Source organism: Anopheles funestus, chromosome X (genome assembly GCF_943734845.2).
Source record: "Anopheles funestus chromosome X, idAnoFuneDA-416_04, whole genome shotgun sequence".
Lineage (NCBI taxonomy): Eukaryota > Metazoa > Arthropoda > Insecta > Diptera > Culicidae > Anopheles > Anopheles funestus.
In genome coordinates this window covers 20,332,900-20,354,880 of record NC_064597.1, presented here as the reverse complement: position 1 = coordinate 20,354,880, position 21,981 = coordinate 20,332,900, and the positions used below count along the sequence as shown (strand labels likewise).

At 39.6% G+C, this 21,981-nt stretch overlaps 2 protein-coding genes across 2 annotated transcripts; one reads left to right on the top strand and one right to left on the bottom strand.

Annotated features, from left to right (window-relative positions):
- Positions 1-744: 744 nt before the first annotated feature.
- Positions 745-3,077, bottom strand: LOC125768012 (uncharacterized). Its single transcript, XM_049435120.1, has 4 exons — positions 3,062-3,077; positions 2,788-2,937; positions 956-1,451; positions 745-844 (listed from the first exon to the last, which is right to left on the bottom strand). Exons 2-4 carry the CDS (start codon positions 2,927-2,929, stop codon positions 745-747), a joined length of 738 nt encoding a protein of 245 aa, XP_049291077.1. The 5' UTR covers positions 2,930-2,937; positions 3,062-3,077.
- Positions 3,078-15,694: 12,617 nt separating this feature from the next.
- LOC125768935 (uncharacterized) lies at positions 15,695-18,337 on the top strand. Its single transcript, XM_049437279.1, has 2 exons — positions 15,695-16,327; positions 16,395-18,337. The coding sequence occupies exons 1-2, from the start codon at positions 15,817-15,819 to the stop codon at positions 17,660-17,662; spliced, it is 1,779 nt and encodes a 592-aa protein (XP_049293236.1). The 5' UTR covers positions 15,695-15,816; the 3' UTR covers positions 17,663-18,337.
- Positions 18,338-21,981: the final 3,644 nt, after the last annotated feature.

Here is a 21,981-nt window from a genome sequence, read left to right as displayed (position 1 = left end):
GGAAGTGACTATATGTTTTACAATCCATATAGTCCTTCATGACCACAACACTTGCGTAATGAAGGAAGGTCCGATATTCGGATCCTTTTCAAAAGACGATATGTTTGAGGTGCCGCATACGCCGATGCACCTCAGAAGGAAGCTGCATACCTAATAAAAATCGTGATACAGTTTCCTTCGATCGGGGGGTCCACTTATCACAAACCGTCGTAAACTTCCCATCAATCATTCCCCGCAAATGACCCCGGGTCTCACCCAAATCAACTAAATGTAGTCGATCGCAGGAAACAACTCCTTTGATCATATCAAAATTATCTAATTTTTCCAGCGGGGTTCGCCATTTCTTATGATGTCCCCTGCATACTCTATTACGAAACCCTGCGTCCGTACGTAGGGGAGCATCCACGGTATCAAAGATCATCTTTTTACCTATGGGAGAGTATTCGCCAACAGCAGAACACTTCAAACAACCGTGATAACCCGTATAGCTCGGTGTTTGCTGAAAAAATAAAACAAAAAATCCATGATTAGACCTCTGAACCTCTTATGGCTAAATTTTTATAATTTTTATATTCTAACGACTTACCCTTTAAAAAAGCACGAGCTGGTGAATCAGCGATAAAAGCGCGGACTCTAAAATGCACCGTTTTATCGCCGATAACCAAACCTTCCCGCTGAATCAGATTCAGCTCACCTATGAACAGCTCCAGATATGGTATGAAGCTTCCCGGTTTTGACGTACCACTAAACGTAGCCACCATCATCACCGGCACCTTTGGCAACTCTACCACTTTCACTAGAATCGGCCAAAGTTGGGTTGGCCCAGCTCTGTGAAGAGGTAGCCCTTCGATTGACACATCCAAGGAAAAAGGTGTCACTCCGTGATTGACGTTCCTGTAATCAAAAGATAATTAATAATCTGTGTCATAGACAATTTAGATCATGTCATACTTACTGCAAATGTTGGGCCAGGACCGACTTAAGACCTCCATACCAATAATCACCACCAGGAATTGGTTTAACAATCTTTCCAATCCCAGTGGGTGTCTTCACAAGGATCTGCGCATCTTTGGGAAGATCTAAGTTTAGCTTCTTCCGTAGGATCGCCAGTAACAAGTTGGCCGTCGAACGGGGGAGCTGACACGTAACAAGAAGGTATCTCAGATTGTCTATAAGATCCATTTCATCGATAAAATCGTACGCATCGTCCCGACCAACCATGTCGTCGTCAAAATCGACACAGCTGTCCCCATCCGAATTAATGTCCTCCTGGTCGGAATTGTTAGTATTATAATTATTACCATCACCACTACCGTTATTAATGTTAACTATATTTAAAAAATCCTGTCCTAGCTCCGTGTTGCTGACTCCTGGTGCTGATGTTGGTACTGGTGCTGTTGCCGATGCTGATGCTGGTCGTAGTCCTGCTGCGTATGGTTCTGGTTCCATATCTAAAATAAGGAATAAACAATGTGTAATTTTCTCTCACGACACCACTACCTAATATACAATTTAAACGTTCCACGAAAAATCATTTGACAAAATATTAAATTTTAACAGAAAGCAACGAAGCATATCGCAATGCTCTACATATATGATTTTCCAAAATTATATCCATATCATATACATAAAGTAGCAAGATAGATTGGATAATTCACCTTTTTTACAGCTTTATTATTTCACCTTTTACAATTTTATTTCATTTTTTTCCAATTTCAGTCAACCCTTTGTTGCTTCGATATAGCGAGTTAAAATATTTTCAGTTTTAAACGATTTTTTTTCAAAAGAGATTAAAATAAAATTACATTTTAAAACGGGAGTATTTAAACTTATTTTCAAGCTTTCACTCTACATGATAGCTGAGGAATGCTTAAGTTAATGAGCTTAGGGAAATTAAAGTAGCCACGTGCACGTTCATCGTTTCTACATTTGTAAAATATTCTAGTGACACGGAAACTATAACTATACGACACAGCAATCCAGCTTCCTGCGCAATCCGGTGTTATTTCGTGGTTGTGGCCAAGATCCACTACTGTTATAGATTCAAAGCGGTCCTTGTTGCTAGACTCCATACGTCCTGCGTGAAAAAGCCACTACCGTTCCACAAGCTATGTAACAAAAGTTTATCATATTTTCAACTTAGATCTAGCTGTGCTTCGGTAATGTTGGCCTCCCATTGATGGCATTCTCAGACTTCAGTTGCACGTTAGGATAGACAATCCTGTGTACGGGACTACGGCTTTTCCTGGCCGTTTATGTGCCGGCCCTATCGTGTGACAACTGGTGCAACTATCATATATACTGCTGTGGGCACCTAACTATTCGTCAACTATAATTTTTTGTAATTTTTTTGTCTTTATGTTAAGACTTATAAAATTCTTGTCACTTTTAGGGCACCAACATCAGTTATGGTCTACCATGTCTAGTGACTATTTACTTTTCCCATACGCGTATGGTGGACACGGACCAGTCGTGTTATGAACCAGGCTGTATCAAGACTTATTTTTACCACGTAATAAGACAGTCAATCCTTGCTACGGGGGGACGGCTCTGGATAAGACCGGATATCAACGGTCTTTTCAGACCGGATATCTACGGTGTAGAACCGGTGTCGCTTATCATATTAACAACCAGGGCGCCCCAACTGTGTTTAATTTATACAGTAAAAAACACACATAAATTCACTTTTCACACAACATTCCACTTCACGCTTCACTTGACACGTAGACGGAACTGTAACACAGTTATATTATATAAATTAAACACACTACAGTAATAATAATTTACCAATATCCGGAAAAGGCACCAGATTAAACCTTCCACTATTTCCTGCACGGCGGTGTCGTTCCTTTGCCTCCTCGTATTCGCGGTTAAGCTCCTGCATTGCTTGGCGACATTTCGAGTAGAAATTGCCGTTCATCCTGGACATTTTTATCACTAAAATTATTCACAAAAACGTATATCACATTTGATCACTTTAAACTGATTATTATTCGCATAAAATATTAAATATAATTATATTTATATGCATTTATTCACAAAACACTTGACTTTAACGTACCGTACCGGGTTGCAGCTGCTTGTACAATAATTTTTTTATTGTTACACATTCGCCTGCAAATTCTAGTGTACTTTGATTTTCGTTAGCACTACCACCACAAAAAACTCCTTCGTAATTATATCGAAACACATCACTTCTTCTTATGTTTTTTTCTTTGCTGAAATTGATGTACCGATCGGTTGCAGAAAAAAGAAGAAAAATAGTCAAAACCACATTCGGGTTGCTCAGCAGGCACGATCAACACCAACACATTGACAAAACCGCTCACCACAGGGCACGAACGGCAAAAACCACTCAAAAATAGCGAGAGAGAATGATGAAAGAGCGAGAGGTCAATATGAAATCTTCGGAAATTGTCAGATGGGTTCATACGACTCACGTTTTGTATTTTCTCACTGTTGTTTATAAAAAAACAGTATAAAAATGCATATTAACTCAAAACTCGATGATAACCTGATGATTGCTTGATGATGCCGGTTTGTTTATGTTTACAATTCCAAATTGTCATCGCATCGTTCTCAGTCTTGCTCTTTCTCTCCACGTTCTATCTCTTTCACTCCTTAACCAAACCGTGCAGTTCAACTCACCACTGCTCTTCCACTCGTTGTTTCTCTTCCCTTCTCACCACCTTTGCCAACGAGCTAGGCCTCAATTCCCTGCGGGCAAGGTAACTCAATTTCGCTCGGTTTTAGCATGCCGCCTCTGTTACTCCTACAGGAAAAAAAATGCTCGTGCTCCCTCTTCAGGGTGTTAGCGTTTAAACGAACGGTTTTTTTGTTTTCTTATTGACTACTTCTTCTTCCGCTATATGTTATCGTTCTGAAATTCCAATTTGACCCCGGCTCTAAACGCTTAGCAATTGTCGCGTTTGCGAACGCGAATCAGAAAAATTTTGCGAAACTCCATATAAAAAAAATTGTGAAAAGTCGCTATACGTGTATTTTCAGCGAAAAATCGCGATTCGAAGCGCGACTTGACGCCATGACAGTTTTCTGTAATAACAAGGTAAACATGGCAATACCAAGGTAAACTAATACAAATTAAAAAATTAAATATTTTGAGTGTTATTAAATATTGTAAATTAAATTAACAAATCGAGTGCTATTTATTTTTTAAAAGTACACAGGATTTGTATATAATTATTGTGAATGTCAATATTATTTTTAAAACAGAAGAATCGCTGTTAATTCAAAACAAAAATCCCATATCGTGGACAAATGCATGGCTGCATTGTTTATGAATTTATTACTTGTATGTTGAACTTGCTTGAATCGAATAAATTAATTAATAATTAATTAATAATTAATTAAATTAATTAATTAGAAAAAATATTAGAGTTTAAAAACATAGAGTTAAAAAATATTAGATAGTCCACAGCACAGTGTTCGATCCCTTTTGGAAGCTGTGTTGGAATCGTGGTTATGAATACCTGTATATTGAAGGTAGTTTGGAAGCTGTGTTGGAATCGTGGTTATGAATACCTGTATATTGAGGGTACGGTGACGGTCATGAAATGAGAAAGAAGCCATACACGTTTGATTACCCGTATTCGAAGATTTTTACCTTTATGCTACTCGAAGCTGCCGATACCAATTCTATTTTGCCCGGTGTATGACGCGGTGGGCAAACACATCTTCGTTCACCTATTTATCTTGTTACAATTCCTTCTGGCTACCGGAAAAAAATATAACAAGATTTTCCAGCGTCAAACACACAAGAAAACAAAACGGATAAATCTGCGGTACTGTTAGCAACAGCCGTTATTTGTATCACAGGAGTCAGCAGCATCCTGCCAAGAGCTTTCTTGACGGTCCATCGTTTTGAAACATCGTCACTGGGCTTAAAAAACTTGCCTTTCTCATCAAATTTATCAAAACAATAAATTTACTATTTATTATAATTTTCTTTGTTTGAATTAATTTAATTTAATTCGAAATTAATTTCCCGTTACCGGCCAGATTGAAAACATAAACAAACCTTGCACGAGAAAACTTAAACAACCTTGAAGTCGCGCCGAAAGTCGCAAAATTTTTTGGGAAAACTGTGCTACGATTGTCGCGTTCGCAAACGCGACAATTGCTAAGCATGTAGGCACGGGGTGACATTTCAAGTGGCAAACGAAACGAAAAGTAAACAACCAGCGACGCGTAAAGTGAAAAGTTGTGTGTTAGTGATTTTAGTGCAGTTGTGTTCCTACTCTTGAAGTGGTAACACGCTCGACCACCAATCCCTTGCGGACTAGTCCAAGTGACAACACATAAAAGGGGATTTCTCCGAAATCTATCAGCTATAGCTTATAGAGGCCGTTTTGGCTAAATGCGCATAGCGCGACTATACAAACCATCATGGTGTATTGTAAAGGTGAAACCGCGAGGAAACGAAAGTGAACAACCAGAACTTCTCGGAAAGCTTACTGAAAAACCCTATCGGTTCCAAGAAATAAACAAATAATCATAAACGAGTGCACATGTACCACACAGTACAGCAAGCGACATAACACGGATTGGAACAAACCCGAACCGTAAAAGACATATGACTCTAGTTAGTCGACGTCTTTACAGAGAAAGTAAGCCTCTGATTATGGGAATTAAGACAAAAGTCTAAATTAACATAGGAGGATACAATCTTTTTCGCTAAAAGAAGAAGAAGAAGAAGTGATTTTAGTGTAAAATTAAGCATTTATTAAACTTTTTTAGATTATTTTAGCTTTCAGTAATAGAAAAAATGCCTTCGAGTTTTGATTCCAACCTCCGGCGGCAGCGAAAGCGGTATTTGGAAGATTTGGAGCGAGAAACAGAGGCGGAATGGAACCAGATAATTTGCTCCAGATCGGACGGAGAAGTAGAAATTTCTTTTCCAAATATGATAAATGGTAAGTTGTTGCATAAGTTCCTGTTTTTTTTTTTGTTTCAAGTTATCCTTTTTGCGTAAAATGTGCTAAGTACGCATCGTGCAAAGTGCTGCCAATTTTATGTACGGCGAATCTACTATTATTATTCTTTCATATGTTACACCATTGCAATGAAAAGAAATATATTTCCGGGATGGTTCTGTTTGTGCGTAAATCAAAGAAGTCTTTTTTATTCAGGACCAAAAAATGTTAACTTGTTGACTTGGCCAATAAAAAATGTGCAATTCTAAATGCTAACAGTGCTAATCGCATCTGTGCCAGTTGCGCAGTGTCCTAAAAAAGTGTTGATGAAATGCGTATCCTGTGCAACTTATTATTATATTTGTGTTTTATGAAGGATATGTATCGAAATAAAACTTGCGGTATGCAAAAAGACACAGTTGAACATGAGACTGTTCGTACATATCAATATAACAGGATGATGATAAGGATCGACTTTCCACATAGTTTTGATCTGAATTATAGTGTGTGTCGAAGAGCTAAAATGCCAGAGAACATTATACATAACATTTTTGGCTTTGACTGAGTTTAGAAATTGTACAGCAATTGCTGAGTTTGCACAGCAATAACATCATAATTTAATAATCAATAGATAGATTACCATAATTTTTAATGATCTTAATTTATCTGCAATAATTTCTTGCTTCTTCTTTTATTTTCAGACCAAACTGCCGATACTAACAACAATGGTGATGGTAATGATACTAACAACTTTATGGATATGGACGTTGATTTGGGAAATATCATAGATGATGTAGATAGTATTAGAAACAATGTGGAAAGTGATCATGAGGATGCCGATTGTGACGGTGATGATAATATCACAGCAGGTTGGGGGTCTGTGTTAAGGATCGAAGGAGAAGGAGAAACAAGCGCGAACGAGACAGCTAGCGCGGCGCTGTCAGGACGAGGAGAGCGCAAGCGGAGTCAGTCTAACTCTAGCCTCCTTACGAGTAACATCTAACACACACATCTAACACAGTTAATATACAAATAAAAGCGAATTCTTAAAAACGGATCTAACAGTTTACTACATAAAAAATTGGTCCTTCGAACCGGATGTGACACTTCGAACTCGAACAAAGTGTTACATCATCTTACCGCTTACCCGTACCCAGTGCTAACCAAGTGCTTACACAGACATAAAACTAGTGAATATTTGGAGGTTATACCCTAGTGTTTCAAACCGCTAAAATGTCGCTAATGCATACGCCAACAACTGTGCCTGTTTCTGCAATTGCGGAAAAGGACAAACGGAACCCTGACGAGGGCAACGATTCGGATGAGGAATCATTTAAGGGATTTCTTTCAAGTGTAGTTGAAAAATCAAAAAATGAACGCCAAATTAACCATCTGTTGCGACAATTGAAAAGTGTGGAGAACATCTACGACAAAAGGTGCTCAGATATATCTGCTTTGAAATTGCTTGCGGAAAGGTTAAAGGATCTTTCGTCTAATGCTTCACTAATATTTTCATCTATATTGGAAACCGCCGATAGTGCAGAAGTTCAAATAGAAGAAGAACGTTTCGCAGAAATAGAGGAACAAATATTTGACTTAAAACTAAAGGTAGAACAAAAACTACAGACGTTGACAACAACGGTCAAATCAGAACGTACGGAAGCATCTAGTGCACAACCACGTCGAATTAAACTTCCTGAACTTAAACTACCCAGTTTTGATGGATCGATTCGAGATTGGCCACCATTTCGTGATGCATTTTGTTCCATAATAGATTCTGCTGAACATTTAACCGATCGAGACAAACTAACATACCTACAATCTGCAGTTACAAAAGAAGCTAAACGTTCGATTGAAAACATAAGCATAACTTCTGCCAACTACGCAATAGCCTGGAAGCTTCTTACAGATAAATACGAAAACAAGTACCTACTACGCAAGGCTTATTGTGATGCGCTGTTTGAAATAGCCCCTATCAAAAAAGAGTGTCCGGAAATGCTGAACAATTTGATCGACGAGTTCGAACGAAATCTTCGTATGCTCCAGAACGAGGGAGAAAATCCCGAGAATTGGAGTACGCTTCTAGTTTTCCGTCTCACTTCCTTACTGGATTCAACCACGCTGCGACAGTGGGAGTTAACACGAAACAGCACGCACATACCCACATACGCCGATCTGATCGAGTTTCTCAGAAATCATTGCAGAACGTTGCAATCGGTGAAAAAAGTGTTCGTCAACGCTACGGAAGAAAGCCGCACAAAGCAAAACGAAAAATGTGCAGGAAAGAAAACACACGCTGTACATACAACAGTGGGGTCTATGATACCTTCCACTAGTTTTTTTATATGGACTTTGACGTTTCGCGGCTTATTTGCTGCATGTTTTCCATACAAACCGCTCAGCAAAATAAGCCTGCGTATTTCAGATTAGAAAATCTTTCTAATGTTAGTTTCGATCAGCTGCTCGACAAATGTCAAAACAAGGCATTTTTCTAGCAGGTCTAAAACAGCCCAAGTAGAAATTTCGAGCAGTTTTTTGGCTTTTTTCAATGGACTCGACCGCGCGGCAGCTTATCGGGGGGTCGGATGGCACGCACACAAGAGAAACCATGGCGACACGAACACATTTACATCAACTTGTCAGCCGGCCTTAGCGTAGGCGAAAAAAAGGTTATGTGTGATCCTTTGCTTGCTTCTAATTCCTTACAACAGCGCGACTGTTGTAGATATCCGTTCTATTTTTAGATTTGTGTCTGCGAATGAGATAGGAAGAGAACATATATTTTTTAATTAGAGAAAATTTCTTTACTCACCGAGGCTTTGGGCATGGTACATGGTAGTAACGGGATCGCTGCTATTCACATGATCTATTTTACTGATCTGCGGCTGGCGTCAAAACAAATGTGTTTGGTGCTTTCTACACGGAGGAACGCCAACGTTGTTTTTTATTGTTCATGTTTGTGGTAGCTTTATTTATTTTTTGAATATTAGAATGATACAATAAAAGGATTATGTACATTTGATTTGATGTTGTATTTTATTTGAATCTGTATCCACTTTCTTATCACTTTTAACGATACCTTCGGTACAATACGTAACGCATCTTCTTTTTAAAGCTATACATTTTTTGTAGGAAAGGACAGCACCTTACTGTGCCCTATACGTAATAAACTTTATTTTAACTTTTTTAACATACGCGCATGTTTTTTTTCAACCTGGCGAAGCTTCGGCATGCCATTTCCAGTTCTCCCTAACGTTGCTAACGAGGTTAGTTCTACATACAAAGATCGTTTTATGTAAATATGATTCGTTTGTTTCTTACACCTAAATGCGTACATAGAAGTTGCGTAAAGGTTCTGCTGCTTAAAGATTGTGCTGTTCTATCTATCCTTTTTACAAAAAATCTTACTAATTAAGGACATTTTACGTTTTACACCATCCTTTACCTACATCTTATCTGATCACGACTTTAGGATTATCCTGGCAAAGGTAATCTAAGCGCTCGCTATTTTACTTTCAATTGACGACAGATACGCTTGCATTACTGGGCGCTAACGTGCAACGGTTAGAACACGTATGAAAGAAGTTGGGGCCATGTCCTCCAAGGACGTTGCTTAGCAGCTATCCATTCGACACGATGCGTATAAGAGCATCGCCAGCTAAAACCTAAAACGAGCCAAGAAGAAAAGTCAGTACGATAAAGTAGGCACATGATTATCTTGCACTGCTACAATACTTACCGAAAACAACATCCAAGACCACTTTGCAAGCCTTCAACGGTCATCCTACAACATTAATCAACTGCTTATCAACTCGTAGCGGCACATTGAAAAGGGGTTTTACATTCCTAAACAAAGAAAACAAATAGTATTACTATTAGAGTTAAAAGCAATATATCTTTCAATTGCAGTTGAGATAAATGTTTTAAGAGATAATCCCATGTCCTTAGCCTATTTGCACTATCAGCCCCAGTATATTTACCCTCTTCTTTCGTTCCGGATTGATTCCAATGGTCGTTCTTCTAAAAACACTCCTATTCACACTCTAGAATGCTGTCCTGTACTTCCGATTTAAGCACTGCATCTGCAGCGTACGGCTATCCAATTTGCTAAAACATAGAAGTTTTACACGTTTAATTAAACGCTCGTTGTCCTGTAGTATATTCTATGAATATAACTAAACACAGCACATGAAGAAACGAAATACAACTTACCTAGTCCTTCTGAACTCCTGCTAGCTTATCTGTTTCTACGTCCATTTTTAACTGTCTGAAATTAGTTCAGCATGTTAGAATAACACTCTACTTTTCTTTAAACGTTTTTATTATACATAATTAAACACTTTTTCACCAAAATGGGAGCCACAAAACACTCAAAACACGCAGGAAATATGAATATACGTTTAGCGTATATTCGTTAGGACATACGATTTGTTTTTGTTTTGAAAATGCCGCCATAGGATGGGTGACGTTCACCAACACCATCATAGATTTTTATCGTCGTCCTGCTCTTTCCTACGGCGAAGTTTCTTCCATCTCACGATTCGAGCAAATTTTTACCCTTCACACCCCCTCGGGCCTATATTTCGCTTGACAATTTCTACTTGGGAGGTTAGGCCATATTTGATTCGGCTGAATGTTGATTGAATTTGGATTTAAAATAACAATGAAATTACATGAGTTTAATTATGTTCAGCTTTTTATGAAAAATAATACAAATTTTTACTTGTGCTATGCCTTTATTTCGAACTACATTTCGACGCTGTAATTGCTGTTTCGTCAAAACGCGGTTCTACAAAACTGCAGCCTAATGTGATTCTTTATGTCAAAATGCTAGGTCCTTGAGGAATCCTTGCATGATGATATTACCTGTCAACAATTTCCCGCTCGATTCTGCTCGATGTTTTGACAGATCCGGGCTAAAAATTTTAGCTTTCTAACTTAAGGTATCATAGACCCCAGTAACGGATTCAACGAAATGTGTTTTTTGTACCGAATCCAAGCACTCGCCTTTTGTATGCCAAGCTTTCAAAATTTTACCTGTCGTCAAGCGTAAGGACATAGTGAAAAACAAGTCATTATGTTTCAACTGTTTTTCGCCAAACCATCGGATAAGCCAATGCAGTTCCAGCTCTTGCCGTGTGTGTGGAATGAGACATCATACCATGTTACACGAGGAAGTTGAAACGCAGCGATCACAGTTATCACCAGTATCCAGCCAAAAGGTTGCTGAACCATCGCCATCTGTTTCCCACGTGTATATGAGCAAATCTTCAGATTTACCAACAACAATTCGTACCAGTATCTTACTACAAACAGCTATAGTGCAAATATTTGACTCAATCGGACAACCACACCCGGTGCGCATTTTGCTGGATTCCGGTGCGCAACTAAACATCATATCTCAACGACTGGTTCAACGCCTACGATTAGAAAAACATAGTGAAATGTATCGTATTGGAGGGATTGGAAAAACAAACGTAGTATCTCACCATCACGTAACTATAACCATTCAATCCATCCACTCTGATTTCACTTCAACCCTCAAATGCCATGTGTTGCCAGAAATAACAAACGATCTACCTTCCAGTAAAATCGACGTCACTTCATGGAACTTACCCTCCAACATAAAGCTAGCGGATCCTACATTTTTCCAACCCGGAAAAATCGATGTTCTAATGGGGATCGATTTGTTTTACAAGGTTATTGAGGAAGGCCTAATCAAACTCACAGACCACAGAACAATGCTGCAAAAAACTAGCCTTGGTTGGTTGGTCGCTGGGCAACCAACAACTGTAAATTCTCCAGATACAGACACCTACCACGCCTTGCACGCATGCGCTATTGAAGACCAAGTAGCCAGATTTTGGGAGTTAGAATCTTGCCAGAACCAAAAGGGCATGTCAGTAGAAGAAACCACTTGCGAAGATCATTTTCTTACCACCCATACACGAAATTCAACTGGTCGATTTGTAGTCAGACTACCCACTAAACCTGATACCCTTTGCAAATTGGGTAATTCATTTTGTTGACAAAAGCAACGTCGATGACGATTGACAGGAGGATGACAGCCGTGCGCGTGAAACGAGCCCGAGTTACCAAACCCGAGTGCGCCTGCCGGTATGCACTCAGGAAGATGAGTGCTATGTCGATGACCGACGGGCGAAGGCGATGACCGAGGCGATGAGCGGGCGCGAACGACAAATCGTCTTTTGTAGCGAAAAAACATCCGACAGAGGAAGACGTTAAATTTTTTAATTTTTTCTGCTTCTGCTTCACAACAATTTGTAAAAGTAATAAAAGGAACAATATTAAAAAGCGCGAACTCCTAGTTGGATTATTTGTTGCCCTGTTGCGTTTGCAACACATTTCCTCCTGCAGAGAAAAGATTAAACCAGCTTCTAAACAGATTCCAGAAAAATCCAGAACTTAAACAAGCTTACGCCGATTTCATAACCGAATACATCCAACTCGGACATATGGAGGAAATAGATTTGCCATCTGACGACAAACCATCCTACTTCTTACCTCACCACAGTGTATTGCGTCCTGATAGTCTGACAACAAAACTACGAGTAGTTTTCGACGCATCCTGTCCTTCTGATACCGGTGTATCATTAAATGATACGTTAATGGTAGGACCGACCGTGCAAGATGATCTGATTTCGATTATACTGAGGTTTCGAATGCCCAAATATGCCATAATAGCAGACATCGAAAAAATGTATAGGCAAATCCTAATGCATGAATCTGATCGCCCGTTACAACGAATATTGTGGAAAGCTGAATTCAACGAACCTACCCGAGTTTATCAGCTTAAAACAGTAACGTATGGCACATCTGCTGCACCGTATCTGGCAACCCGATGCTTAAAACAACTTGCAAAAGAAGGTCAACAAAAATATCCCATCGCTGCAGAAGTGTTAAACAGAGATTTTTACATGGACGACCTACTGACAGGAGTAGACGATTTGGAACATGGGAACATACTTTGTCTTCAACTAATTTCCCTCCTAGAATCAGCTGGTTTTCTGCTTCATAAATGGGCGTCGAATGATGCAGAGCTATTAAAGAATATTCCCAAAAACTTACAAGACGAACAGACTATCGTGAAGCTTGATGAAACCCTAAAACCAATAAAAACCTTAGGACTGAAATGGGATACCAATAATGACACCTTTCTAATCGACGCACCGCAGTGGCAAGAAATAGTATACGTCACCAAAAGAAGCGTACTGTCCGACACCGCACGATTGTTTGATCCTTTGGGAATGGTTGGACCGGTTATATTGCTTGCCAAACTCTTCTTGCAAGATCTGTGGAAGGAACAGCTAACTTGGGACGAACCATTGTCACATGAATTTCAACAACGTTGGGTGCTCATCCGCAACAATATGGCACAGCTCCATGATCTTTCAGTACCAAGATGGGTAATATCTACAACTAAACCAGAACGCATCGAGCTGCATGGATTTTGTGATGCCTCCGAGCGAGCTTATGGAGCATGCATTTACGTACGTACAATAGTTTCAGACAGTTTCTCATCTCATCTTCTTATATCCAAATCACGCGTGGCTCCAATAGGCAATTCAAAGAAGGAGAGGAAACTCAGTTTGCCCAGATTGGAATTGTGCTCCGCGCATTTGCTGGCTCATCTTTACCAAAAGGTGCGGACCGCAATGCACTCTGACATTCCATCCTACTTTTGGTCAGACTCGACAATAGTTTTACACTGGCTAGCATCTCCATCATCCCGCTGGAAGAATTTCATCGCGAATCGAGTCTCTGACATACAACATCTGACTTCAGAAAATTGGCATCATGTTCCTGGCACACAAAACCCTGCAGATTACATCTCACGAGGAGTAAACCCGGATCAATTAAAGGATTGTCATGCCTGGTGGAATGGACCAGAATGGCTAACCCAATCTTCACACTTCTGGCCTACTCAACCGCGCTCACCTGATCCTCTACTTAATAGTGATGTTCTGGAAGAACGAGTCACCTTAATCAGCCAACCTCTACCGCCGAACGAAATATTCTTACTTTGCTCATCTTACACCAAACTACAACAACGTGTCGCGTGGATACGTCGCTACCTACATAACATCAAACCCGCTAATAAGGAAAAGAAACTGAAGCCATGCCTAAGCCTGCAAGAACTCAACGATGCAACCAAGGTTCTTGTACGTATAGCTCAAAGGGAGAGTTTCGCTGACGAATTCATTAGCCTTACCAAATCCGGACAAGTCAACCCAACTTCACGCTTAAACGCTTTAACTCCTTATCTGAAGGATGACTTGCTTCATGTAGGAGGACGACTTCGACCTGCCAACGTATCTGAGTCCAGAAAACATCCACTAATTTTACCCGCCAGTCATCCACTTACCCTGCTGATTGCCGATCATTACCACCGTAATCTTCTACACGCTGGACCGCAGCTGTTGATTTCTTCAATTAGGGAAAAATTTTGGCCGTTACGAGCAAGGAATCTGGCTCGCCGAGTTGTTCATTCCTGCGTAAGATGCTTTCGCTGCCGACCTTCTACCTTAGAACAACTGATGGGAGATTTACCTCGAGAACGCGTCACTCCAACAATGCCTTTCTTACGCACTGGTGTGGATTTATGTGGACCGATATTTTACAAATATCCACATCGTAAGGCGCAACCAATCAAGAGTTATGTGGCCATTTTTGTATGTCTGGTTGTAAAAGCAGTACACATCGAATTGGTTGCTGATCTCTCAACGAACGCTTTTCTGACCGCACTTCGTCGCTTCGTGTCACGACGTGGACGACCGCAGCTCATCGAATGTGACAACGCGAAAAACTTTGTTGGAGCATCGCGAGAACTTGTTCAACTGGCAAAACAGTTTCGGGATCAACAGTGGCAGCAGACAATTTCAAATTCTTGTGCCAAGGATGGAATTGACTTCAAGTTCATACCTCCGCGTTCTCCCAATTTTGGGGGATTATGGGAAGCGGCTGTGAAGTCTTTCAAGACTCATCTCAAACCTACTATCGGAAACACGATCCTAACGCACGAAGAACTAACCACCCTACTAACTCAAATCGAATCGTGTTTAAACTCAAGGCCGCTCACACCACTATCATCAGACCCGAATGATTTTGAAGCACTAACCCCTGCCCATTTCCTGATCCATAGACAACAAATGAATCTAGCAGAACCGTCCTATGAGACTCTTCCTACCAACCGATTGAATAGGTATCAACTAACCCAGGAATTTCTACGTCGCTTGTGGAAGCGATGGTCGACTGATTACCTATCCGGATTACATCCCAAAACAAAATGGACCCGTCAACGGGATAACATCACCGTAGGCACCATGGTTCTCGTAAAGGAAGACAATCTTCCTCCGCTAAAGTGGTGTCTAGGAAGAGTCATCAACGTCATAAAGGGAGCAGACGATAATATTAGAGTGGTATTAATCAAAACTAAGCACGGAGAATTTAAACGATCGATTTCTAAAATATGTGTCCTTCCGATCAACGAGTCTAATACCGCCGAATGTTGAATCACTCGGGATGATTCAACGGGGGGGAGAATGTTAAGGATCGAAGGAGAAGGAGAAACAAGCGCGAACGAGACAGCTAGCGCGGCGCTGTCAGGACGAGGAGAGCGCAAGCGGAGTCAGTCTAACTCTAGCCTCCCTACGAGTAACATCTAACACACATCTAACACAGTTAATATACAAATAAAAGCGAATTCTTAAAAACGGATCTAACAGTTTACTACAGACTGCTTACAGTTTCTTAGAGAAATTGACGGGGACAGAAGCTCTAAGATACTGGGCAATTTTGGGAAACCTGCCACGATCGTCACTTAATATGCTTCTGGCGATCTTAAGGCATCATTTCAACATTGATGTTCCGAAAGATTCGCGGACATTCCTCAAAACCCACACCCAGACTGGTTTGGAAATTCAACCGCTCGCGGGTGGACAATTCTGGTATCAAGGGATTGAGACGGTCCTACAACAACATTTTCGGTAAGTATTTCATGCATAAATTGTACAATTTGTTTGCATATGTTGCAACTAACTGGTACCTCTTTGCTTTTTATTACAGAAATGTCATTCCCGAAGAAGACCTTTTTACGGTTCAAGTGTCTATCGACGGGCTTCCACTCTTCAGAAGTTCAAAACGGCAACTGTGGCCGATACTGATAAGGGTGGAAGAATTGCGAGAGGCTCCGGTGATGCTTGTCGGATACTATAGTGGACTGGAAAAACCGGAGCTGGTGGAAGAATATTTTCGGCCACTAGTGTTGGAGATCAATGATCTTCAACAAAGAGGCTTGCAGTTCGGCAACAAGGTAGTGCGTTTCGCTTTAAGCATATTTGTTGCCGATTCTCCAGCGCGAGCATTTGCTAAAGGTAGGACATATTTTTATCATATTTGAAGTGTATATTAATGTTGTTTTTTTTCCTTTTTCCTTTTTAGCAACTGCAAACTTTAATGCAAAGCATGGGTGTTTACAGTGTTCCATTGTTGGGGAATACATCAAACCGGAACGCAACGTTATATTTGATTCCGTGAATGCCGAGTTGCGTACGGACGCCGGCTTCAGACAACGAGTGGACAAAGATCATCATAAAGAATGGAGGACACCAATCGAAGATGTGGACAATTTTGATATGATACGCGGTTTCGTTGTTGCCGACCGCGTTCACCTGATTGATTTGGGGTGTACCAGATTATTTGTCCAAGGGTTTTTAAAACGCAAATTTAAAAATTTTCGTAAATGGTCACCCCAGCAGAAGGAAGCTATATCTAAATTTATGGTGCAGATTCGGCTTCGTTCGGAAGTGAACCGTCCTGTACGGTCTTTCCTACACGTCCGTTTTTGGAAGGCAACCGAATACCGGTCCTTCCTTCATTATGTTAGTGTTGTGGTCTGGAGGGATTTTTTTACATATCAGCAATACAATCACTTCTTGTGCTACTACTGCGGTGTGACGATTTTTTCGTCCTCGGCACACCAGCGATTATGGCCTCTTGCTGAAAAGCTCCTTACACATTTTGTGAAGGAGTTTCGCAAGTATTACGGTCGAGCCTATCTAACTAGCAATGTCCACAATTTGATACACGTGGCAGGAGATGTTGCAAATTGTGGACCGCTTGATAATTTTTCCACATATGCGTTTGAAAATTATCTTCAGATAGTCAAGCGATATGTGAAATCGGGAACACGAGTGGCAGCACAGGTGGCAGCCCGCATGCAAGAAATTGCTTCTATTGAAGTGGCTGCCAATCGTACTGTTCTTACTTACCCACGGTTGAAGGAAAATGGTGCTGGCCTACTAGTAGCCGCCGATTTTATCCTGCTGCCGAATTTCAAAGATCAATGGTTCTTAACCAAAGATCATGGCATTGTGAAGTTTTTGGAAGTAAAGAAATTGGATTCTTTACTTTACGTTATAACTGGAATCCAGTACGAGTACTGCACGGAGTTGTTTAGTTTGTCAGTAGACGATCCAGCTATCCAACTGTCGTCTACTGACTTAAACATTTATAAAATTAAAGAATCTTCTCCGCGCAGGAAGGTGGAAGTACCGCATTATATGATATTTTGTAAACTTGTATCGTACTATCTACCTCCTTCCTCTCTTGCCCTACGACCTCCCAATCCTCCTTTAGAATCTTATACTATCGTTTTGTTTCCTCTTCTGCACACTTTTCAAATTGACACAGACTTCCGCTTCAACTAATATTTTTCATCTAACCTTCCACTAATACTTTTATGTTCCAGCAATATACTGTACTTCCATCACTCTACTGGATCTTTGTTGCCCGATTCATGGTAGGACGACCGTTTTTACCGCTTTGTGCGTTGTAAAGCTCACAGTGGTCATTTAGGTTAAGAATATTTATAACATGGGTAGTTCAGTGGTCGTATGATACATCATATGATGTATGATGTGTTTATGAATGGGAGGGAAAATGACCACCGTTGATACAAAGCTTTACGTTTGCCATGCGGGACCCCATGCTTTTAAATGCTCGCATTTCCGCAAGCCTTTGACTGGTGAGCCGCTGCGTCCTCAAGATCACTTGGGTTGGTATAGGTTTGATTAGGGTTCATAGGTTGGGTTGAGTTGGTATAGATTTGGTTTCTTGGTTTGGTACATTATTAATTTCATTTATTTTATAATAACAAACTCACAGACTAACACATAACTAACACGTGTAATTCTAATCAAAAGAAATGATAATGAAGTTAGTTAACTTAAAATTTTTGATAATGTTAATGATGATTAAAATTAGTTAAAAAAATTGCATAACGGTAACGCATATATTAAGACACGCGCGCGTAAAAGTGAGTTAATAATTGTATTACTCACTCGTAGATATTGTTTTTGATTTATTCCGATTCTTCTCAATATATTGCGTGGGAATGGGGTGGGCCTTCATTATCATTTCAAATAGCAAGAGATTAATAACAGTTGGTAAAATTTTATATTTCATTGATTTCATAAAATAATATTTCATTGGTTGGTTGGTTTAAAGTTCATTTTATTTCCTGAAACACAATAACAATAACTAAGATTAATTTACATTTGCTTTGAATGTCGCTTGAATGCACTGCGGCACACACTTTTAATGGTGCCCTTCCTTTGAGCACACATTTTTGCATTTTTAAATTTAAGCTTCAAAAAGTTTTCTATGTCTATGTCGTTTGTTTCGCTTTGGTTGTTTGGAGCTCCTATTGCTTTCAGAAGTTGTAATATTTTGTGGTAATGTTTGAAGGCAATTTTGGAATGATAACCTTTCCAGTTACACTGCGTAACAAACAATGGGTTCAGAAACAAATATAACGCTTCGTGCAGCCTTTGCTTCATTTGTGTTGCGTTAATTTTAGCGCGGAAGATTTTTTTTATATGCTCAAAATAATTTGAACTCGAAAGCATCTCTTCTAGAGTATCTAATTCCGCCTTTTTTGTTATGAGCGGGAACGGAGTATCAATTGACACTTCCGGTGCGGTTTCGGTGGTCGAAACATCCAATGTTGTTGGCGGTGGATTGGCCTGCTGTACTATGATGCGATCTACTTTCTTTTGTAGATCGGCAATACACTTACAGAGGATGACTATCTGCTTAGAATTTTGCAGCGCCACCTTCTCACATCGGCATCGGTCGACAGCACCACACTCAGCAGAGGACACCACTTCGTTGTAATCTTTGTCCATGGTAAGTCTAAAATTGAAAAGTACGTTAAGTTCAGTCATTTTAAATTGAATATATTATTTTTATCTGATTCACCTTTCCTATGTCGATACTGCTCTTGTCGATGGTCAACAGTTCGGATATTTCACAGGTGCACTAAAGATTCTTCTTAGAAAACGCCTTGGAAGCCAAAGATTACAGCAAACCGCCTAAAATTGCATTAAGGTATGTTAACAAAACCAGTTTTAACGCAATTATACTAGTTTAATCCTTCTTACCTTTTCATAAAACAAGACACACCACGAGGATCACAAAACACGATGACAACACTGGTAGAGCAAAATTAGGTACCAAACCGCATGGACAAATAACAATGCAATGTGCGATATGAAATATCATGTATTTCCCAGAATAAACGGTAAACAGTATTTATTTTGTTTTTTGTATTTTGACAGTAGCATGACATGGATATGGCATCCGAAAAATAAATAAATGTACACTTTGACGCAAGAGTATAAAGTATAAATAATATAATATATAAAGAGTATAAAGAGTCATCAGACATTTCGCTTAATCTCTGAGTGTCGGGCGTACGATTAAGCGAAGATTAAGCGAAGTTTAAGCAAATGAGTTTCATACAAATTTTCACTCAATTGCCCGCAGGGTTGTTACTTGTGGTTGGACACAGCGGAAATATTTATGGAAAAATAAGTATTACACCCAATATGCATACTTTAGCTCACATTTTTGAAGAAGCTATACGATTTTTCTCGCTTCAAAACTACTCCACATATGTTTTCGAATCTAAATTAGCCCACATAAAACAACGCCTGATTCGAACTAGCTATGAATGTTTGGAGCAAGCAATAAGAAGAATTTTAGAACTCGAAAATTTCCAACTGCCTTATAAAAATGGAACATGTGATAAACCTCATTGTAGACAAGATTTTGTAGTTAACCGCTTCCGCCGGTTCTAAAACTATATTTTTCAAAATAATTATTAAATATACACTATTTCACTACCGTAGCGCGACTCACATTTCTTGTCTTTTTACGACTTGTTTCGCTCGTTGCTTTTCCTACTCTCCTACTTTCTCGATCAAGCACTTTTCGCCGTGCCAGGCCTGTCCACACGTCTTGATTGTCGAACGATTCCGTCGTAACACTCATATTAAGAAAAGAGGTCAAACTATTGTTTTAAACGTAAGAAAAGGTTTCACGTTCAGAAATGATGGGGTGAACGATTGGTTCTGTTGTGGTTGTTTTAATGTTTTAGAGAGACTTTGATTCCACTATTGATTCTTAACGAGCAGAAATCAAGTATGGCACTTTATATCAGCTAAAAATACCGAAGGGAATTTTACATGTAAGATATTTGGTACTGTGTAAGAATATTTTACGATGCTGTTTCCTCCCTTCTGTTACACATTTATGATGCAGAAAGGAACGATTATTTGTTAGAGGATTACGATGTGGATATTTTGGAAGTGAAATGCAAACTTGTTTCCATTTTTTTTGAAGTCGAGTCAAAGCAAGCCTTATTTCCATTACTGCGAACTCTAAAATAATGAAGCTACTAAAACTCTGATGTGAAAAAAATTATACTTATTTTATCACGTTGTTTGAATCACGAAAACGTATTATTAAAAGTGATTACACACTACATCGCATTTCTTTTGTATACATGTTGTCTTGCGCATGATGCCTTGCGTTCTTCGGTCAAATTTTGTCGTTCGATGGCATGACGCAGTTTTCCTATGAGAATTTTTTTAAAATAGTCACTAATTACCAAAAGCTGTTGATTTCCGCCAACTTCTTTTAATGCACATAAAATATTAGTTAAAGTTGGAAACGCTATCTTCTTCTCTTCGTTGTGAGTTTTTCCACTCCAGTTAATGTGAGGTATGAACTTTCGCGATATTAAAAGATCAGCCTCTTGTAGCCGGTTATCCACATCTATTTTTGAGATAGCTTGCTGCAGATATTGTAGAACTTTTCTTTTGAATTCCTCATCTGCGCCGAGCCTTGTGTTCAACTGAAACAGATTTTAGTTCAACTGTTTCGTTAGACACTGGTTGTCACTCGAAGTCGCTCCTGCTAAGAAGTCTCTCCCTTGGCAGGATAACCGTCATAAGAACATCTATTTCCCCCCGTACAATGTTTAGGGTCTGATGCATTCCTTTCACTTCGCCCTATAAGTTTTGCATACGTTTTTCCATGTTGTAGTTCATGTTATACACTGATGCATTTAGTTTGGTAAACGCTTCCATTAGTTGCTGATGTCTTATAGCGTTTTCTATTGAGAAACATAGATTTCATAGCAAATGAGATATGCTTTTCGATAGTCTTTCGTTGTATTTATAACCTTACCCGAGTCTGATGAAAGTAGGGAACAGGTGGCAGCATCGGTTTGCAGGGCAAGAATCAAATCAACATTTGTTTTTACAGTTTTGGGAGCGACTTTAGGTTCGGGAAGAATTGGCGGATCATGAATGATTGGAGTGCAATCGTGAGTGATCCTTTTACTCCCTGCTTGCATCACTATGATCTTTCTTTTGTTGACGATGGAGAACGGCGTTTTATTTATGCTGGAAACTGTAACATGCAATTCAAAATGAAACGATACAATGAAATAACATGTGCGCACATTTTCTAACCTGTAGCCTTTGTGTTTTGATCGATTTCCTGGAGAATAGTATTTTCTGCGTTCACTTCCATTGCACTTGAATAATGTGGTACCTCTAAACTGTACTGCACTAGCTAAGATTGTTCACAGTTCTACCGCGGAGGCGTGCGGAAAAATCAATCTGACATATGCCATTGAATGAAACGCATCTACATCCCCGCTAATAGTGTTATCTCT

Coding starts and splice junctions, on each gene's coding strand:
- LOC125768012 (XM_049435120.1), bottom strand. CDS start 2,929: ATGTCCAGGATGAACGGCAATTTCTACTCGAAATGTCGCCAAGCAATG. Junction 1,452..2,787: donor GGTGCCTTTTCCGGATATTG/GTAAATTATTAT, acceptor TCCTTATTTTAG/ATATGGAACCAGAACCATAC. Junction 845..955: donor GTCCTGGCCCAACATTTGCA/GTAAGTATGACA, acceptor TGTCAATCGAAG/GGCTACCTCTTCACAGAGCT.
- LOC125768935 (XM_049437279.1), top strand. CDS start 15,817: ATGTTCCGAAAGATTCGCGGACATTCCTCAAAACCCACACCCAGACTG. Junction 16,328..16,394: donor AGCGCGAGCATTTGCTAAAG/GTAGGACATATT, acceptor TTTCCTTTTTAG/CAACTGCAAACTTTAATGCA.